The sequence below is a fragment of the Lycium ferocissimum genome, chromosome 3 (assembly GCF_029784015.1).
Source record: "Lycium ferocissimum isolate CSIRO_LF1 chromosome 3, AGI_CSIRO_Lferr_CH_V1, whole genome shotgun sequence".
Lineage (NCBI taxonomy): Eukaryota > Viridiplantae > Streptophyta > Magnoliopsida > Solanales > Solanaceae > Lycium > Lycium ferocissimum.
In genome coordinates, this window is record NC_081344.1 from 29,244,273 (window position 1) to 29,266,526 (window position 22,254).

Genomic DNA, 22,254 nt, shown 5'->3' on the forward strand with positions numbered 1-22,254 from the left:
GAATCAATCACATCCTCCTTGTCCACACCCCTCAAAACCCTATCTTGAATCTCACTCAACTGAGCATCCTTAAACTGATGAGTCCTAATCTAATCCAATAAAGATGACCTCGCCTCTACACAAGCCAAAACCCTGCCTGGGGTTGAAATATCAAGACAAACGAAACTGCTTGCAGTCGAACCTCGTCACAACGGACGCTCGAAAACAATCAAGCGAACTAAAATCCCCATACTCACTGCGTTGCGACTCAAGGCATCAGCCATAACATTGGCTTTCCCGGGATGATAAAGAATAAAGATTCAAAGACCTTTAGGTGCTCCATCCATCGGCGCTGCCTGAAATTAAGATCTCTCTGGGTAAACACATGCTGAAGGCTATGGTGATCGGTGAAAACCTTACAATGGATAACGTATAGTGCCTCTAAATCTTCAAAGCAAAGACCATGGCCAACAACTCCAAATCTTGGGTAGGGTAATTCTTCTCATGGATCTTTAATTGAAGGGAAGCATAAGCTATCACTCTACCCTCATGCATCAACACAGCACATAAACCCTTACGGGAGGCATCACAATAGATCGCAAAATCCTTACCCTCCACGGGTAATGCTAAGAGCGCGGCTGGAGTCAAAAAAATCTTGAGCTTTTGAAAGCTCTCCTTACAATCATCAGGCCACTAGAAGGGAACATCTTTCTGAGTCAATCTGGTCAAGGACGAAGCAACAACAGCAAAACCCTTCACAAAGCGGTGGTAATAACTGGACAAACCCATAAAATTTCGAACCTCGATAACCGTAGTAGGCCTCGCCTAACCCCTGACAGCCTCAATCTTCTGTGGGTCAACCATAATCCCATCCTTAGACACAACATGGCCTAAGAATGCCAAAGACTCCAAACAAAACTCACACTTCAAAAACTTAGTAAACTAGCTATGCTTCTTCAACAGCCCAAGAATCGCACGAAGATGGCTCTCATGATCTTCTCTACTCTTGGAATACACCAAGATATTATCAATAAACACAATCATGAAGAAGTTAAGGAATGGCCTAAAGATGTCATTCATCAAAGTCATAAATGCAGCCAGGGCATTGGTAAGCCCAAAAGACATGACCAGAAACTCATAGTGTACATATCTCATCCGAAAGGCTGTCTTTGGAATATCTTCCGCCCTGATCCTCAACTGGTGGTATCCTGAACGCAAGTCAATCTTCGAAAACACTGAAGCACCCTGAAGCTAGTAAAATAAGTCATAAATACAAGACATAGAAAACTTGTTCAGAATAGTAACCTTGTTCAGCTGGTGATAGTCAATGCACATCCTCATGGTTCTATCTTTCTTCTTCACAAATAACACAGGAGCACCCCAAGGGGAGACACTCAGTCTAATCAACCCCTTGCTCAATAAATCCTATAACTGCTCCTTAAGCTCTTACAACTCAGCAGGTGCCATCCGATATGGTGGGATAGAAATAGGGCGAGCGCCCGGATCCAAATCAATACTGAAGTCAATATTGCGATCGAATGGCTTACTCGGCAGATTAGATGAGAATACCTCCGCGAGCTCGCTCACAACAGAAATGGACTCAAAGGGTGGAGATACAACTGTCGTGTCATATGGGCCAGATAAGCTAAATACCCCTTGTTGACTAATTTCTTCGTCTGAAGAAAGGAAATGATCTTGTTTGGAGCGGAGCTAGGGGTATCCCTCCACTCAAGTCTAGGAATGCCCGACATAGCTAAAGTAACTGCCTTGGTATGACAGTCCAAGATCGCATGGTAAGGAGAAAGACAAGTTATACCTAAGATAATATTAATGTCCATTATATCAAGAATCATCAAATCTACCCAAGTGTCATACCCCATAAAAGTAACCAAACATGATCGATAAAATTGTTTCAGGGAAATGAAATCTCCAACCGGAGTAGACACATGAACAGGTATATCTATGCTATCACAAGGTAAATCCCAATCAACGACATGATATGTAGACATATACGAATAAGTGGATCCAAGATCAAATAACACAGATGTTGCTTTATGACGGACATAAATGGTACCTGAAATAACATCATCTGAGGCCTCTGCCTCGAGCTTACCCAGAAATGAATAACAATGGGACCCACCATGTTACACCTCAAAAAATTTCATGTCATCGTATGGAAGATAGACTAACATAGGGTAAGAAATATATGATGTTTCTACAAGTAAGAGGTAGTACTTAACAGTTCTAATTAAGATTCCAAAGACATTTAAGACAAGATAAAAAAGTTTGTTGAAGAATGTCAAGCATAGGTCGTGTTTTGAAGAAGAGTTTGCCAAAGTACCGAGCTAATGTTGATTTAATAATGTCTCGAGAAAGAGTTACAACGCTCCTTCGGTTGTTAATAAAGTGTTAAACAAGTGCTAAGAAGGTTCCATAAGGATTGGAGATCAAACGAAACGACGAAAATAATTTCAGAAAAGTGTCGTTATATGACCACTTATACGGTCCATATAACTTTATACGATCCGTATAAGGGTCTGTATAACCCAACAAAAGAAGGGATTTCCCTGATGGTGAAATACGATAACTTATACGGACCGTATAGGGGTCCGTATAACACCCGACGGGCTGAGTATTTTTCAAGTATAAAAATATGTTCCCACTTCTAATTTCTTATTTTCTCCAACTTCTCCACTGCTGTCAAACTCTCTAGAATATTCCAACCACTCCACTTACATGAATTCAAGGCAAATAAAATAACAACATCATCAATCCAAGGAAATCAAGTGTAAGAAAGCTCTCTAGGGTTCCTAGAAGTCAAGAAATCTCTTTGAGTTGAAGTTAGGGTTTTCTCCAAGTGAGGAAACTCCATCCAAAACCCACTCCTACATAATCAAGGTAAGTTTTATAATCATTTCATGTTATTTAGAATATTGAATGGTTGAAAGACTTGGATTATGAAAGAAGGTAGAACATGGAGCTCAAATGTGAAAATAATGGTATTCTTGAATGATAGTTTGACATGAACTATAATTCTTGAGATGTTATGAGTATAATCTTGTTATAAATGGTATTAAGAATATCAGAGAAGCATTATATAAGGATGGTGTGGTGTTATATTATGGCTATGGTTATGAATGACTTTGAGAGGGGATTTTGAGAATTGAATAACGTCGAACTTAACAAAGTTTATTGATTATGATATTGTGGGTGTGTTGTTGATGTTTGGGAGTTGTTATATTATATGGAGGAAGTTGTAGAAACAAAGGAGATGCTGCCCAATTTTCATTAGTTTTAGCTTAAGCTTAAGTATGTTATCGATTATCTAATCTTAGTACGAATTCCCTTGAATGTAGAATTACGAACTTGGAAGGAAGCGTGTAGTCGGCAAGTTAGAAAGGAGAAAAGGTATGTGAGGCTAATACCTTCTTTTTCCAAGGCATGACTCCTATAATATGGCTTCTTTTAACTTTCCATGATGTTCTCATATTCCGGAAACTATGAGTCTATGACTATTAATAACTACTCATGAGATAAAGATAAGAGATATGTTATGAAAATGATCAATGAGGATGATGGTTCTAAGTCTAGTGATTCCAAAGCTTGCGATATGATATTCTCATGAAGTTAATAACCCTTATATGCTTTTTTGATGTTATTCGTTGTTGCTAGACTCACCTTATAATGCTAGTTCCTTCAAGGTGAGATATGATGATTATGACTACTCCATAATGGAATCGGAGGTTCTCGACCTTACGTCACCCCGATGGAGTTATCGCTTGTCCTGGAGTTTTTATGCATGCTTTATGATAAGTATATGATGATGAGGTTACATCGCGCCTTGATGGCCGGGCATGACACTGCTAAGGCGGGCGGCTTATGACTACATCGTGCCTAGATGTCCGGGCATGACACCGCTAAGGCGGGTGGCTTGAGATAACACCGTGCCTAGATGGCCGGACATGACACCACTAGTGGGCGGCGTGTGATAGTTACCCAGACGCGAGTTAACGATGATGGTATATTTTATATGCATAACATGTGTTTTCCATTAAAATCTAAGCAGGTTATATCTTCGCCTCATGTTTCATCATTTCTTTATTATGTTAGTATTATTCATGCCTTACATACTCAGTACACTTTTCGTACTGACGTCCTTTTCTTTTTGGACGCTGTGTTCATGCCCACAGGTAGACCGGGAGACGGTGCAGACCCGTAGGAGCTTATCTTATCAACGGATTTACAGGAGCACTCCACTACTCCGGAGGTGCTACTTATGATCATATTATTTTGTGTATATATCTGGGTATGACGGGGTCCTGTCGCATCCTTGTGTCACAGTACTCTAGTAGAGGCTCGTAAATATGCTTGCGTGGGTAGTTGATGTCTTATGGATATATTTTGTATATCATTTTTGTAGCCATGAGGGCTTATATAGATATTTATATATGTATATGTTGCCTTCGAGATTGTGTATGTTCAGGTTGGGTATGATGACTAGCATAATGATTGGTGCTCGAAGCTAGTTCGGCACGTGTCATGTGGCCCCTAGTCGGGTCGTGACACACCACCTCCAGTCTGAGATCCCCCTCTCGCACTTTGGGACCTGCCTCTAACTGCCTGGGATCCACCTCTAGAAACCTGAGAACCACTTTGCCCCCGACCGAGCACCGCCCTCGAGAAGCACTACCTCGACCACCAGATGATGTTGGAGTTCTCGCTGGCTGATAATCCCGCCTGGGTCGGGGATATCTCCTAGCAATATGCCCAATCTCTCCACATGAAAAACAGGTTAGAGAGGTCGGAGGCTGATAAACTGAACTTGAGGATCCGGATGAAGCAACCCTGTCTACCAGTCAAGAAAATAAACTCTCAGGAGCTTTCTGTCTGGGTGGCTCACTGGAGGAAGCCTGCAAAGCTGAATGCACAGGGCGGCCGGAATATGGCTGATACAGCTTAGAAAACTGACCGGTTCCCCTCGAACTAGAACCGCCATAACACTTAATCCGACGTTGCCTCTTCTTGCTACCACCTCCATATGTACGGGCCTTAGTGGCCTCCACCAAAGAAGCATGCTCAACGATGGACTGGAAGGAAGCCCCCATAGCCTCCTTCTGAAGGCAAGGAATCTGAAGAGGACCGACTAGCCCACCAATAAAACGCCTAATCCTGTCAGGCTTAGTAGGGATCAAGGGAGTGGAATAATGGACCAGATACAGGTAGGGGGTCACATAGGCCTCCACAGACATATCCCTTTGCTGAAGATGTAGAAACTCCTCCCTACGCGCCTCTCTTAAAGACCGGGGCACATACTTCTCAAGAAAGGCCCGGTAGAACTGAGTCCAAGTCAGGGAGGAGAGCCCTCAGGTCTACAAGCAACAAAATACCTCCACTAAGCCTTCGCGTCACTGCAAAATTGGTAGGCACATAGTTAACTTCATGGGTCTCCACGATCCCCATCCTATATAGCAGCCCATGCATATCTAAGATGAACTCATAAGCATCCTCGGCATGGCACCAAAACCTTGGCGGATCCAACTTCCTAAACCTCTGTAACATCCTGTAAATCCATATTAGGTGTGAATGTATGAAAACCAGTATTAATTTGATATTTTATCCATATGAATCCATTCAGGATGAATTCGGGTGATAAATAGTCGTTTTGAATTCAAACCAAAAAGTGAAGTTCTTAAGGCCTTCTAAATTTGTCTAAGTTTGGACAGTCTGTACTTATGGCCAGTTTGTGGGTATTTTCGTGAGGAATTTGAGAACACTCAAAACATAAAAGTTGTAGGTCCTTGAAATACCTTTCCAAGCATATATTAGAGAGCTCAAACGAAGGTCTTTGTAAAAAGTTATGATCGATTTACTGAAGACGTGTAAAATGAAAATTTCGATTCTTGTAGGATTAGGTTTTAAAGCCCAAGCCTTTATGATAACCTATAAATACAACCCAAAAATGTCTAAAGAGAGAGTTTTTCGACCAGAGGATTCTACCAACCCCCTAAGGTGATTTTTCACTCAAATCCCTAAGCCAATTACATTAAGTTAACACTAGATTAATACCGAATCATTATATGAAATCGCTAGATAGTTGAAACTTCAGTCAAGGTCAAACATGGGATGAAGCTTTGGGATTTTTTCAAATAGGTAAACCCCTCACTTTGATGGATTATATGGAATTGTTATTATGTTTTAGACATTGAATGGTCAATAGAATCATGAAATAGGATTGATTTAGATGCACTCTATTAAAGACAAAACCCTAGTATTTTTGTTGTAGAATTCCTTGCACCGAATGGCTTTAATTGGCGTGTTTTGCTTATTTAACCCTTGGATCGAGCCCAAATTTTAACTGAGTGGTTACCACAAATAGGTCTTGAATTTGAACAGTGGAGATCTGATTTGGTGGTCCGTAGTAGTGCATTTTGAGCTATGAACAGTAGCTACGAAATTGATAAAAACTTGTAAATATTAGTTGTGCAATCTTCAAATTGGATGTAGAGTGAATCTTTGAAGTACAGAGGTTATGTTTGGAATATATGAATGGTATTTAAGGATGTCTCTTTTAAAAATCCTTTTTGACTATAAAGGTGATTTGTATGTCTTTTTTTTTTTTAACATACTCTTTTAAACGATTTGTGTGACTTTGATTGTGGTTTGTGTGCGTAAGGGACAAGCCCACATTAAACCTTGTTTGTGCTATATTATATATACGTATTCATGATTGTATTCCTCTCTAAAGGATGATTGAAAATTGAGATATAAAGCTTTGGTATTTGAATTCGAATTACCCCACAAGGGATGTTTAAACTTGATAATTGAAAAGCTTGACTATCTCACGTGAATGATCTATAATGGATTGTATTGAACTTGAAACTTGTTTAAAGAAGTGAACTGATGTGCCGTGAAATTATGGCACATTCGATACTTTTTGGCTATAAGTTTTACTTATTTTTTAGCAAGTCTTGGTCTTTTTGATGTGTTTGTGACATGTTGCAGATATTTAACGTGTTTCGGGAGCAAGTCGTGGAAATGGAGTGCAAAAGATGTTCAGAAAAAAGAAATTAACTGAAGCCTGAGTTATACGGAGGAACATACGGACCGTAGAATATTCACGGTCCGTAAATTCCATCGTGAATGCTTAACAGAATGGGTCTTTACATGAAGTGGAAGTCCGAGCAGAAGTACGGACCGTATAATATTTACGGTCCGTAAAACTCACCGTATGTTGGTTCCAGAGGAGTTGTAAAGAGAAGAGGATTTACGGGCAAGTTATACGGACCGTATAATATTTACGGTCCGTGAAAGTTGATCGTACATCTGACAACTGGAGGAGATTTCACGGAAGGCTTTCAATGATTCTACGGACCGTATAAAATGTACGGTCCGTACATTGGTCCGCTAGGGCAATTTTGTCAATCCAATTTTGCAAACTCTTATAAATACCGATTTTAGGTTTCCTGTACATTATTCAACACGTATTTTTTTATTTTTCCTTAGTATTAGCTATTCATAGTTTTGAAGTCTTTTGAGATTACAAACAATTGCAATTAAATTCTCTTCAATTTCAAGCAATCAATTGTAAGCATTATGATTTCTATTACTTCTTATTGTTCTTCTCCTTCTATGAGTAGCTAATTTCCCTTACTAGGGTTGCGAATCCAATTGATGGGTGTTTTGTGATTGGTTTTGTGATTGATATACATATAATGGATTATTAGGGTTTGTTTATTCTTCATTCTTCATTCATAATTAATGGTTGCAAACATTGATTAAGGCCATAAACCTTGATTTATTTGGGAAAATAATTAGGATTGGTAAGAATAAACAACAAGGACTCAAAGCTTTAAACTTTGTTTAATAAATTCACTTAGGAATAAGAAGAATTTACTTGGCATGATTAATCGGTCTCCATAGTTACTTTCTTATATTTGGGAAAATCATAGAAAGAAACAATCTTTATTTATTGGAAAATAGTGGAGATTCATATAGAGATTAAGTGCATTCATATAATGATCCATTAGAAGTATATCAAGATCAATACCCATGATCATACACTCTATCTAACGGGGACACAACCTTAGTTTCTTTTACCATAAATTACAACCAAAGCAATAGTTAGCAATTAGCTACTAAAAACCCAACTTTTACCAAAATCATTGGATTAAGACATTAGTTAGACCTAAACATAGCAATCTACGATTTTAGTAACCTTTTCACACCATATTCCCTGTGGGATTCGACCCCACCCTTGTTGGGTTTCTATATTTGACAACGTCCGCGTTATACCATTAATAGGTGTAATTTGAGCATATCATGAACCCAGTTTCAAATATTGAAATGATTTGATGTACCCCTATAATGGGATGATGAATATAATCCTTAATGAATAATGAGGCTATCATTATATGACTTGTGATTCGGCTCCCATGCCATGATTTGAGTAATTTGGCTTCTATGGTATCATTGTGGTTCGACTGCTTTACTATGATTCTCTGTTATTTGTGGTTGGCCTAGCTACTTAGGAGGAAGGGTAGTCACTATGGATCCTAGTGGGGTTTGCCTAGCCATTCGGGAGGAAGAGTGGCCATCGAGGGTTGATAACCCCGGTGTGGTTCATGCCTATCCATTCTTTTATGTGGGATCCGAATAATTGCTAGAAACCTTCTCTACGAATACTCCTGCTAGCGCTTATTATTGCTTCTAGAGTAGATAGCCCCGTATGAGGCCCTATATGGGCGGAAGTGCAAATCTCTTATCGGATGGTTCGAGGTCGGAGAATCAAGGTTGATAGGGCGGTGGAAAAGGTTAAGCTCATTCAGGAAAGGTTATTAGCAGCCCAGAGTCGGCATAAGTCTTATACAGATAATAGACAACGAGACTTGGAGTTCCAGGTAGATGACTGGGTGTTTCTGAAGGTGTCGCCTATGAAAGGTATCATGAGATTCGGTAAGAAGGGCAAGCTTAGCCCTAGATAGATTGGCCCTGTGATTATACTTAGAGTGGGCTAAGTAGCCTATGAGTTATTTCTACCTTCAGACTTAGAGTCTTTACATCCGCTTTTCCATGTATTCATGCTCCGTAAGTGCATCGGGGATCCTTCCAGAGTTGTACCTATGGATGACGTTCAGGTTACAAAGTAGTTATCATATGAGTAAGTCCCTGTTCCTATTCTGGATCGCCAGGTTCGTAGGTTACGAACCAAAGATGTAGCTTCTGTAAAAATACTTTGGAGAAATAAGAATGTGGAGGATATGACTTGAGAAGCTGAAGAAGATATGAAGTCTAGATATACTCATTTGTTTCCGATCCTATAGCAGGCTCAGGCTACAATACCATCATCTTCAGGTCTGCATTATATTGTCAGTTACTTTTGTTAGTCGTGTGAGGCCATTGTTGTTATTGATTGTTATTGCGTTGTGTGGCATTGCACTATGTTGTTGGGCTATGTTATAGGTCGGTACTAGTATGATTACAGAGGAGACTCTGCCAAAATTTCTGTAGACTTTTGAAGGTTTAACATTCGAGGACGAATGTTTCTAAGGGGGAGAGGATGTTACACCTCGTACTTTTGTACGTTAAGTATCTTCGTGAGTTGGTTGTTATAAATTTGGAGAGCGGTACTATCTTTGGGGTTTTATAAGAATAGACATGTTTATCTTGATTATACAAGGGTTTAAGTTCATCCTTAATATGTGATAGAAGAGTTAGAGGTTAAACGAATTGACGAGAATGTGTTTTGGAATAAGTTGGGTTTTACCGTTGGATATACAGACCGTATAATTTTTACGGACCGTATAATTTTTATGGTCCGTAAAAGTGGACTGTAAATTTAAGTCGGTGCCAGCTTTCTTTTTTTAAATATATATCTAGTACCCTTCTCTTTTTATCTGATTTTCCTCATTTCCTCAGACCCAAACACTTCTAGAAAACCCTCTCCAATATATGTAACTAACCCCCAAGTGAGAATCAAGTGCTAAAGGTTTTCAAAGTATTGTGGACGCTTGTTTCTCCTTCTTGTAGAAGCATTGGAGGATACTTCAAGTTGAAGTAATCTTGGAATTGAAGTGATCTTAAGTTCTTGAGGTAAGATTCCATCTTATTTCCATGTTTATGAGTTTATGTGATGTTATACTAGGTTTTGAGGCAAAGAAGTTGGAGGGAAGGTTCAAATATGAACTTGAGTTTATGTTGAGCTATAATTTATTTTGAGCCATGATTGTTAATATGTTTTTGAGCTAAAATATTATTGTATGGATAGTAGTTGATGTTGAGATTGTGTTGGGGTTGTTATATTTAGTGTATTTTGAAGAAGGAGGTGTATAGGTGTCGTATGCGAAGCGTATATCGGACTGTTTTATTGTACCTCTTTAAATGTTGATGATATGAGTTTAAAGAGGATCATATGAGGTTGAGGTGTTGATTGTTGGCTGTTGGATGTGTTGTGATGATTAAGAAATTGGGGAAATGCTACCTGTTTCATTTTAGAATCGATTTATTGTTTGTATATACAAGTACCATCTAAGCTTGTAAATGCCTTCCTTTGCTGTAGAATTGGAGTACTAGTTCGACGGATTCATTGTGGATTGTGTTAGCGACTTGAGGTATGTTAAGGCTAACTTTCCTTCTTTTGGCATGATCCATATGAATGAAACGTGAACGTAACGCTAATCCATAATTTCCATTCTTAGCAGCTAGAGATGTTCTATGTTGATTCATGTCCTAGTAAAATTGTTCTTAGAAAGCTCCTCTCCAATTTCAGTATGCTTCATAGAGTCACATGTTGATGCAAATGCTATCTCATAACGATGTTCGGAGGTGTAATGACCTTATATCACTCCGAAAGATTCAAGATGTACTCTTATCATATTCATGCATTGCATATATGTGTGTGTGTGTGTGTGTATGACCCCACAGGCGTTATATACGTGTATACTTATATTATATCTATATGGGTTATGGGGAAGGCTACGTAGTCATATACGCACTACCACCAGATCAACTGTTCATACGATGATGATTATATCCACAGAGGTCGATATAATATGATGGGATGCCCACAGAGGCTTGACAGGAATTATATACGCATATATATATATATATATATATATGAGGAGGCATTATATATGCATATATATAGTACTTATGCATATCATTGGCTCTCAGAGGCAGTTCCTTTGTATAGGTTGCATTCCTTTTTATCCTATGTACTTTTATGTCTTCCTTATGTTACTTTCATGCCTTACATACTCAGTGCTTTGTTCGTATTGATGCCCCTTTAGCCTGGGGGACGTTGCGTTTCATGCCCACAGGTTCAACTTGACAGGTTGACGATCCGCCTCGGTACGCTATCGTTCAGCTGATATGTGAGCACTCCACTTGTCTCGGAGTTGCTGCCGTGTTTTGGTATGTTACATTTTTGTTGTACATATTGGTATGGCGAGGCCCTGTCCCGACCTTATTATATCATGTACTTTGGTAGAGGCTTGTAGACAATTATTGTATAGTTAGACGTTGTATGGCCCCCTCAGCCTTTATTTTGTTGTATAGGTGTCCATGATGGCCTTGTCAGCTTGTACAATTTTGTCCAACATGGTTATATAAGTATGTCTTTTGGGCTCGCTCCTTTTCAGTATTGTTCTTTTATGATCTAACAGGTCGCCATCTGATGGCCCTCGTGGTCCACCCTTGTTTATGATTATGATATGAAAGCATAATTAGCGATGCTCGGCAAGTAGGGCCCCGGTGCCCGTCATGGCCCTCCGGTTTGGGTCATGACTGAGGATTTTGATACTTGTGAGGTGACTAGCACTTATATCAGGTACTGGTGCCAGATAAGGGTATTTGCGTAATTTTGATTGTATAGTCCAGTCTGAATGCTATGCTTTGGGCACTAGCTGATAGCATAGATTGATTTGTGTCTGTGATTGGGATATGAGGTCCTTTATTTACTACTTTTATGCTTATTACCGTCTCATTGTGATTATGTGTTCTCATCACTTCTAAATACTCGTTTAAAAGTGGAAAAGAGCTAAAGATTAAGTTTTTATTGCTTAGCTAGATTGCTTATTATGTTGCATGTCATATTCATGCTTATTATAGTATCTCATTTGCATTTGAGGATACTTGCCTAAGGTCCGATGGGAAATGATTTCGAACGGAGTGATGATGGTATTTTGCGGCAGTTTGGCTATTGACAAGTAATGTGGGCCTAAGGGTCTATTGTGATTTGGAGCCTACGGGGCTGAGTGTTGTGATTGGAAGCCTAAAATGACTGAGACTCGATGTGATCTGGGAGATCTAAGAATGCCGAGTTGGTATATGGACCTCGCAAGTCCCCCATGGGTCACGATTCATAGAATTTGAATGTGTGTTTACAGGGTGATGGAAAGGCTTTGCATTGCATAGCATTTGCATATCATTTCATATTCTTGATTTCCTTGTGTATGTCTTATTTGATTTGTGGTTTTGAGTTGTTTTAAATGCCCTTTGATATTTGACAGACTTGATGATTTAGAAGCTTCACTTAGGCTCATAACCCAAGATTATTGTGATTTATTATTACTGTGGACTAATAGCGCTTAAGTGTAAAAGTAGTAATCGTAGGCCAACCCTCGTCTCCGTTTTCGTTAGGACCAGTCGACGACGATGTTGAGTACCCGTTGTTCTTTGTACTTACGCTACACTTGCTGCACTCTTTTTGGTGTGGAGATTCTATGCCTAGTACCAGCCATCCACGAGACTACTCGACTGCTCGTTGAGGAGGCTATTCCGTGATTCGGGTGAGCTACATGTCAATCCGTAACACCAGATCTTCTCCATCTATCTTTATCCCTGTTCTTTCATTTCAGACAGTATTGAGTACTATTTTAGACTTGTATTCTTATTTTAGCAGTTGTTATACTAGTGACACCAGATTCGGGGATGGTTGTATCTTTAATTCTGTATTGTTATGATTATAAGGCCTAAAAGACGTAAAAGTTGACTTGTATGTTTATTCCGCATTATTTCTTACCTTATTTGCTTTAAATTGGATTGCGGATGGCTTACTGATCCGGGGGAGTTAGCGCCTTCACGGCTCCGTAAATTGGGTCGTGACAAATAATTAGCTCTAAACAACTACCCATATATATAGTACTTTGACAACAACCAGGAAATCAAGAAAAAAAAAAACAAATAAGATCTCTTTGCTTCAGGGGTAACATAGATCAAATTTTGGACAACATCTGTTCAAATGTGCTTTTACAAACCGACTCTTGATCACAGATTGGCAAAGACTATATAGAATATCCCACCAAGGAAAGGTATGACTACATTTGTTGCAGAGACGAAAGAACCAACAAATCTTGAGGAGTAGAGGGAAAACAGAAAAGCATTAGGTATGTAAGGGGTTGAGTGTGAGGATAAACCATTTATATTTGCTGTATTCATACGTAGTAAGGCAATACTCAAACTTACAAAGTAGAAAAACAAGTCAGTCTAAGCTGCCTCAGAAGATAAGAGCTCGAGTTCAGCCCACCAGAGGGGAGAAAGCCTTGGAACTGCCGCATCAGGCGATATATCAATTGCTTCCCTTAATTTTGCAATGGCTTCACCTATCGTTGGTCTTTTCCTTATATTTTCTTGAAGGCATTCTTCAATTACCTCACAGATAACCATAAGCTCATTATTTTTGAAGGACTTCAGTGTTGGATCAACCAAGAAACTCACATTCATCTTATCTTTAAGGTATTGCGCCGCCTAAATAAAAACAATAGTTATCAATGCTTTTGCACTGGTAAAAGTCTGAAAGAAAAGAATTTCACACAAGAAAGTGCAGACTAGGGATCGAACATATCATAACGATCAAGAATAAGAAAAGAAGGGAAGCATAATTCGATGGAGATTTACCCAGTTTAGAAGATATCCTTGTTCTTCTGAATAAGGTGACTTTCCAGAAATTATTTCTAGTAACAGAATTCCAAAACTATAGATATTTGTTTCACGATCGGCAAGTGCCGGCAGCTCAGAATTTTCTAAATCATCCCTCGAGGACTTTGACTTGGCTATTAGTTCTGACCAGAAACCAATCTCTGTAATCTGTGAAAAGATAAAAATTCTACTTCAATATGAAATACAAAAGAAAAAGGTTTCTCAGTTCAATATGATGCATAAATTTATGGTGACAATCTTCTGTAGATGTACACATTAGGGAAAGTACTAAAACTGTATATATTCATGAAGACGGGGCAGACCTTAGCAGCATAATCGTCAGTCAAAAATATGGCATTTGAGTTCAAGCTGGAATGGGGCACTGGAGGATTGAGATCATGCATGTACTGAAGACAATACGCTGTCCCCATTATAGCTCTCATCCTTGCAGACCAGTCAAGAGGATCGGTTTCTTTAACTGAAACAATGAAACTTACATTTCACATCATTCTGAACTAAATCAAGCTACACCATCATGAATAATTTGGACAGCAAAGAATTTTACCATGCAGATGCTCAGAAAGAGTTCCATTTGGAGCATACTCAAAGACCATCATCCTAGTGAAAGGTTCATCCTCCTCACAGTACCCGATAAGATTAACAAAATTTTTGTGGTTCACTCTTGAAAGGGTATCAATCTGTTCAGTAGCACAACCACAAAATATCATATGAGTTTCACAACTGAAAAGGATGAAGAGAAAACAGCAATGTCAATCACTATGGGAAGTGTAAGACTCTGAGATATTATATTTTTGATGTAAATGGAAACAAAAACCTTCTTCCTGAAGGCCATTTCTGCACTCTCAGACCAATCTTTCAGAGAAGTTAGAGTAGTCGAGGCAACAGCGATCTCTACTCCACTGGATAGAGTTCCCTTGTAGATTATATATGCATCATGACTACTAATTATATTGCTAAAATCCTCACATGCTGTTTCAAGCTCAGACCTGTTAAGCTTTGGGACCCCTGCAATGTTTTCACACCCAGTACGAATGTACAATTACCATCATTAATTATCAGAATGTGTACAGAACATTAACAGTAATTCTGGTCACAAAGTTTTAATTGAAGTACCTGTGACAAATGCTTTTTGCAGCTGTCCACTCAACCCAGTCTTCCAAGGTCCTATTGTAGTTGCAGCTCTGCTTCTGCAAACTAAGAAAACGGATGCAGCAACAACGAGCAGAAATACCCCAAAACCAGCAACTATATAGTTCCATATATTTCCAGATTTTGGGGGAGGTGGAGCTTGTCTGTCAGTTGGCTGTTTAACAGCAGTATTTGACTGTCCCTTTGGATTTGGAGACTCGGGCTGCTGACGCGAGGAGGGTAAGGGTGAAGGAGGAGTTCCTTGGGTATTAGGCACAGCACGAAATGAGCCACTACTTCTGCTGCTTGGCACTGAAACAACAGGACCCATAGGGTTCCCACCATTGGCAGGAACAGCAGCAAGGTTGCTGGATTGTTCAACTAACTTACGGCGTGCCTGGTTCTGTACAGTATGGATGATGTGAGGCCTAGATGAACCTGCTAAAAACAAGAGTGAAAACAATCTTTTTTCCAAAGTTCCTGCTAAAGACGTGGAGTAAAACTTTTTCACTCACTTTGTAGGTTGTCAGAGGAATACTCTATTTGATTATCCAATGAGCCACTTCCACGTTGTCTGCAGAACCTTTATTGAAACAAAGATGCTTCTAGTGTGACAAAACTTAAGTAAAAACACACTGTGATTAAAAACCATTTAGTTACTTACAGTGTGAGATAACGCATAAGTGTCCCTTTAAGTGGTCTGATAAAGGAGTTTAATGGTCTCAGATTTCCATGCCAGATGCTGCCAGAAACAGACATCAAATTATCTGAGAGAAGTCAAGTGCTACTGAAAGTAACCATGCTATTAGTTTTGATAGCCAGTATTACAGAGGCGGAGCCAAGATTTGACTACGAGTCTACAACCTCAAGCTAATATACAATAATAACAAGAGTAAGGAACGAGTACCAATATTTAATATATATTTAAAAATTAACGAACACTTAAACACAATATATAAATATAACAATATCATTAAAATTTACACTTGACAACTTATCTTATTTTGAGAACGATCAATGATTGCATTATTAAGTACACTTTCAAACACTTCATCCTTTATATAACAAACTACACTAAAATAATCTAAAGTCATTACAGAAATACACAATAATAGTAGATACATTAATTTTTTTTTTTTATTATTTTTTTTTGCTTTCCATTATTTTTTCCCTAATTGATATGAATTTTAAGAGTCGGAGGAATTATTTGTACACTATATGATTTTTCTTTTAAATATATACTACAATTTTCTTAAACAAAATTGCTAGCATGTTTTAATAAGAAAAGTATTAATGTATGAGGCGGATAGTGCTTTTGTTGTGTAATATTCATTTTTATTAATCAAAAGTGTTTTGCAAATTAATAATTCAAGTAAGACCTAACTACGATAGGTTAGACTTAATCTTTTTTTTGTCGCTAATATACGTAGAAGGTTACCAAATGATGCTTATTATTTGTCCGTGAAATTTATGAAATCATATATAAAAAATATTAAAATCTATAAAAATTAGGAAGGAAAATGAATAAAATATATGGTCCCGTTCTCCAACTAATATACATACAATAGTGAGAAAAAGTTAAAAGGTGGGTCTAGAATTTTGGGAGAAACACAACCATATAATTATACAAATATAAAAAGTCAAAATGAAAGATTCAATTTTGGAATAAGTTTAAAAATCAAGTAACATTTACTTCAAATTTAAAAGACAAAAACGGTAAAGAAATAACAAAAAAAAAAAAAAAAAAAGAAATAGCGAACATAATTTCTTTAAAGAAAAACGTGATAACTCTAGCCGAGAAGCCAGAGTCAACCGCTTGCCACTGAACTAAGAGAACTATAGTTACTAGATTCGGCTTTGCATATTTATATACTAGTACTGTAGCTTCGCCCTTGAGTATTCTCTGAACGAGTTAAAGCTAAAACTAAAGTCACTGAACAGATAAGAGTATCTCAATCCAGAATTTCAAATAAGTTAGGATAATTTTCATGCTTATGGTGCTCTCTTGATGCCAGGATCAATCCTAAGTATCTCCAATTTATTGCATCCCTCATCCTCAACCCCAGCCTTTGATGGGTGTCATGACCGGCAAATCACCTCCTTGTGCGTTAGAAACCTTTTCATTTGAGTTGTTGTAAGGTCAAGTAGATGTCAAATTAGACAGTGAATGTCAAGCATCAGACTCCTGAGTTCACTTCCAAACACGGGTCATGAAGCAAAAGCAAGCTCCATTCCATTGCGCTTGACGATCACTTAGCCTATTTGTTGCTTGGACTTAACCAGTATCTCTATTTTAATGAAGCCCCATTTCTACATAAGTCTAATGCAATGCAGCTTGCTGCTCGCAGCACAAGTCATTGCATAACTAATTCCTAGCAGTACCACATCAGCTCCCATGCTCTATGTATTATCAAATGGCCCTTGGTATCATTAATAATTAACACTATCAACTACTTGAGTCTTAAAAAATGTCGTTTGCTGCTTACAGAGATCTGACTTCTTCAATATAGCAGCACAAATCCTTGCATCACCACATCTATGAAATCACCCAGCTCCCAGGCTTTATTTGCAAGACAAAAACCACAATATCCCTTGTTATCATTAATACTCAACATTATCAACTCCCCACCCCCTCAATCCCACCCAGAAAATCTTATTGTTGGTATGACAATACTCTGAAAGTATTAATCTCAGGCTTAAATACAAATTTCATGCATTTCAGACATCTTTATATGTTGATATTTGGTTACATTATGTAGCAAGCATCATAAGATTAGTATAAAAGGTCCAACGAAACCAAAAGAACCTTACCAGTGTGCAAATTTTCTATTTACACAGCATGTTCCAGCAACAGTGGGGATGAGTGTTTCGTCAAATTGCAATTCAGAGAGCAAATGAAGCTTCCCAATTTCAAAAGGAATGCTTCCTTCCAAGTTGTTGTTACGAATCAACCTGGGAAAAAGTATTAGACACAGCTCAAGAGCATCTTTCTAATGGTTCTGCCGCATGCATAATCGCATTTATTATACTTATATAGGCAACATGTATCTTTACATGCACAAAAAACAAATTATGAACTCACAAGCTTCTTAGTGAATGCAGGTTTCCTATTTCTGCTGGAATTCTACCACTCAAATTATTATCTGTCAAGTCAAGCACTTCCAACCTTCGAAGTTGTCCAAATTCTTTTGGAATGGCACCAAAAAAATTGTTTTTTGACAGCACACTGCGAGGCAATCAAAGAGCAAAATGAGAAATTTTTACAATTTAAAAAGAAGTCATTCACAGCACACAGGAAGATACAATATGCAAGATGATGAAAACTATGATTACTAGATATGCAAACTAATTCTCCTTAGTCCCTTCCATCCAATTTATTAAATCTACTACTTTCTGTCCCTCCAATTTACCAACCATTTTGCCAAATGATATGTTTCCATCTCAAAAAATTTGGACTAAGATAATGCAATATTGCTTTATAAGTTAAAATTATTTTGTTCCAAATAGAATTATTCTCAATCAACTATTAAATTTGTAAGATATGACACAATTAAAAATACTCAGATAGCCTATTCATATATATTCCTATAATGTCCATATTATTCTACTAGTTTATTAAAATTGTGTCAAGGTGTATGGATCAAAAGCCTAATGGTTTTACTAAGTAGCTATGGTTTCCACAACACCAATAGCACACAATTCATTTGAAAATATGTGGTGGTCATATTAAGCATATTGGATTCAGATCTGGGTCGACAAAAGTTGTATAAGGTTATGAAATGGCTATGGTGAGACTCAGTCAATAACTCATTAGGCAGTTCTCTTTATTGACATTATTATTTTCAAACAAACTACCATACTTTCAGTAACTCTAAAACATTAATCCTTTCTTATTTCTTCACCAGTAAGTATGCAGATAATAAAGATTACATCGTCTCAATTTGTCCTGTTAAACTGAAGTAAAATATGTTTATGGAAATAAAAGTGGAAAAATTAGATTTATTGCTACATAAGAGTAGAGATAAAGTAATCTTTAAGATGCTGTAGATTAAAATCGGACAACTCCTGCTTAAGATGAACTTGGAGAATATATATATATGGTTTAACATTCATAGAAGAACTGCTTCTTCCATATAGAACCAGCTCAAATGGTAAGGAACTGAAAGAGGCTTTGATGGATAAAATGATCTCAGGACAATTCTCCTCTTCAAAAGATCAAATCCAAACATAATGGAGGGATATGTCAAAACATACAATTATGAACCCCGACACACTTAAGAGTCTTTGGGGAATTATTTGGTGAGTTTAGAGAACCATTACATTTGTGTTCAGACTCACGCTCAACCCAACCTACAACAACCAATAGGAAGGATTACAAAATAGAAGTTGCAGCAAAGTAGGTTTTGGCACCTCCAGGGATAGCCAACCTAGTGATGTAACAAACAACATCAATATGGGAGGTCATGAGTGCTTCTATCAAACGTGTTACTGTGATCTCACCAGCTTTGCAAACATATATTATACACACACAACGGAATGTATGTTAACCAAAAATAGGAAGTAAAGCACTTCAAAACTTTTATCACCAAAATAATAAGCCATAGTCAATCAAGATAGTAAAATATTATGTTGACAATGTAAGACACTAGGTACAGCTTCTCAAAAAAACACTTGAACCATGAAACTAAGGGACACACCATACCTATATCTTCTATAGAAGCAACCATCTTGCACAAGCATGGCAGAAGTAAACAAAAGTCTATTGACATTTCAACCACTTTTTCCAGTTAGCTGTGTTCAAATGCCCATTTAACACTTTATGAGCCGGAAAACCAAAGAGCACTTTGTTATAGGTAAAAGCTTACATTGATCTTAAGTGAGTCAGGTTTCCAAGCTCTGGTGCCAATGTGCCTTCCAAAGAATGTCCATGGAGATCCCTAAACAGAGAAGAAAAAACAAATATTTAAGATATCACGAAAGTCAAACCATACCTTTTGGACATTTGTGTGTCATTAATATAAATCTGACATACTTGTTCTTATATAAAAGAAACAAAGTATTAAAATTGTAAAGTTTTATCAAATAAAAGCCCCTTGATTTTATGTAACAAGGGACTTACAACATTTGCACTTTCCCCCCGAGACACTGTACACCAGACCACATGCATGGGTCACAATGATCAGGATTCCAGTTTGCAAGAACTCCATATGGATCAGAGTCCACTTTTGATCGTAATCCCAACAATGCCAATCCTTGTTTTGCAAATCAATAATAGTCAGTGAAGTAGATAAACCCAATATTCAAGATACTAGAAATAGCCAAGACATAAACACTAAAACCAGTAGGACAGTCCAAGCAAATTAGAATTACCTTCAGAATTGAGTGAGCTACATCCGTGAACATCATAAAGAATAATCAGAAGCGCAAGATATGATAACTTGAATCCATATGTCTTCCATCTACCACCCATTGCTAGAAGAGCCATGTGTAGCAGTGGTTGAGGCAGTAATAATATCTGCCACCAGCCAGGACTCTATACAAATTGCCACACAAAATCGCCAGTTTTCTTATATGCAATGACTTTCCAAGCGATGAAGATCACTCGGACAATTATACAAGTAAAAGAAAGAGAAAATTAGCTATTTTCTTATGTACACAAATCTATTCTACAACCTATATAACTAGCATTGAGGAAATCAAAATATCAGCCCGCTTAACACAAATGACCAAATCAGGGTCTCTCATTTTTTGTGCCTCTAAATTTAGGTTATGACACCTCCGTTTTCATCAACAACTGCACAAACCGGGATTGATGAACTTCCAAGGATCAACTTTAGCTGAAAAAATAGCAATTATTGATTCTTTAAAAGGAGTCGAATTGCACAAAAAACAGGAGTAATTTACAAGCCAAAACCATAAAAAGATGACTAGAGAATAACCATATTCACAACCAATAAAAAATCTTCAAGAAAAAAAAAAGCAAGGGAAACAAAAAGAAAGTGTGAAATGTAAAGATATGCCAAAAATAAAATTACCAGAAAGTAGGGATAAAAGGGCAGTCAATGAAATCTTTGTTGCTGCTTTTGTTTCAGACGCTGAATACAATTCACAATTCTTCAAGATTGAAGATTGCACCAGAAAATGCAGGTTGCTAATGATGAAACAAAGGTGTTAATGATGGATGATTAGAGATTATCTAAGACTCCAAACGTCAGCAAAGAGAAAAAATGACGTAGAATTTTTCAACAAGAAGAAGTAGGAAATATATGGATTGATCAATTAAAATCCAAGATTTTTTTTTTTTTTCTTGACTGCCCTTTTCAGGATGATCTTAGAAAAATAACCTCTCTTCGACCATCTCTCTGAAAGAGGGTTGAGGAAGGAAAAGAAATTGTTTCTCTCTCTAAAAGGTTTTCTGTTAAACACCACAGCCACCACCCCAGCCAACAAGCTCTGTTATTATTTTTTTTTTCAATTTTCCCACTTTTTTCTGGGGAAATTTTCCATGGACGGACTTATTTTTCTTACAATATTGGTTGCTGTATGCCTTAATTAGTACGTATTTTTGGTCAAACAAAAAAAAAAAAAAAAAAAAAAGATATCTTTTCTGGGACCTAGTGAATCGGGTCGAACCGATTAACAGTCGATTGTCGACCCGGGAACAAAGAGTGGAGATGAGGAACCCAACAACAACAATCCGAAATACTTGGACGCGATTCTATGTACGTTGACTCTGGATCCTACAAGGTGAAGAAAAAAAAAAAAAAAGGTCTCTGGATCCTACAAATACTCTCTGCCCTTTGCCTCCCAACGTGCATTTCTGCATGCCTCTTCAACCTCGACTTCTAAGTTGCCAGTTGGCAACAACGCTTGTTAATTCGAAAAGATGTAAAACTAAAATGGTCCTCATTATTGCTCGCTCCATTTCATTTTATTTTAAGCATTTAATTTGATAGACCAAGAAAATTAGCAATGTAAGGAATTTTTTTTAATTTTTTAATTTTAAATGAAATTTGTGAATGACATACAAAAAATATTCTCTGTCTTTGTGATATTAAAATGTAATGTTCTTCTTATAAGGGGGTATTACTGAAGGTAAAACAAAAATGTCAGAATAAAATATACAAAGAAGTATTTTTTGAAACAGATTAAAAATGTGTGACGACCAAAAACTACACCAACAAACCCCTTGTACAGCGAACCATGATACCA

The 22,254-nt window shown here is 37.6% G+C and overlaps 1 protein-coding gene across 4 annotated transcripts; it reads right to left on the reverse strand.

Annotated features, from left to right (window-relative positions):
• Nucleotides 1-13,145: 13,145 nt before the first annotated feature.
• Nucleotides 13,146-21,985, reverse strand: LOC132050154 (protein MALE DISCOVERER 2-like). 4 transcript variants are annotated; one of them, XM_059441239.1, is made up of 14 exons: nucleotides 21,078-21,985; nucleotides 20,413-20,879; nucleotides 20,162-20,294; nucleotides 19,908-19,979; nucleotides 18,125-18,268; nucleotides 17,854-17,994; nucleotides 15,707-15,784; nucleotides 15,558-15,616; nucleotides 15,028-15,480; nucleotides 14,729-14,919; nucleotides 14,459-14,591; nucleotides 14,217-14,371; nucleotides 13,873-14,061; nucleotides 13,146-13,722 (listed from the first exon to the last, which is right to left on the reverse strand). In XM_059441239.1, the coding sequence occupies exons 2-14, from the start codon at nucleotides 20,525-20,527 to the stop codon at nucleotides 13,462-13,464; spliced, it is 2,124 nt and encodes a 707-aa protein (XP_059297222.1). In that variant the 5' UTR covers nucleotides 20,528-20,879; nucleotides 21,078-21,985; the 3' UTR covers nucleotides 13,146-13,461. The 4 variants fall into 4 exon arrangements, with proteins under 4 accessions (XP_059297222.1, XP_059297221.1, XP_059297219.1 ...); XM_059441238.1 differs by having other exon boundaries at nucleotides 15,028-15,483; XM_059441236.1 differs by having other exon boundaries at nucleotides 15,028-15,483; nucleotides 15,558-15,625.
• Nucleotides 21,986-22,254: the final 269 nt, after the last annotated feature.

Bases quoted from the DNA above. Each gene is read 5' to 3' on its own strand.
- LOC132050154 (XM_059441236.1), bottom strand. From the start codon at position 20,527: ATGGCTCTTCTAGCAATGGGTGGTAGATGGAAGACATATGGATTCAAG. The intron at 15,626-15,706 runs GTAAGTAACTAA...GTTTCAATAAAG, and splicing joins CTTATGCGTTATCTCACACT to GTTCTGCAGACAACGTGGAA. The intron at 14,592-14,728 runs GTTTTTGTTTCC...GCTACTGAACAG, and splicing joins AAATGGCCTTCAGGAAGAAG to ATTGATACCCTTTCAAGAGT.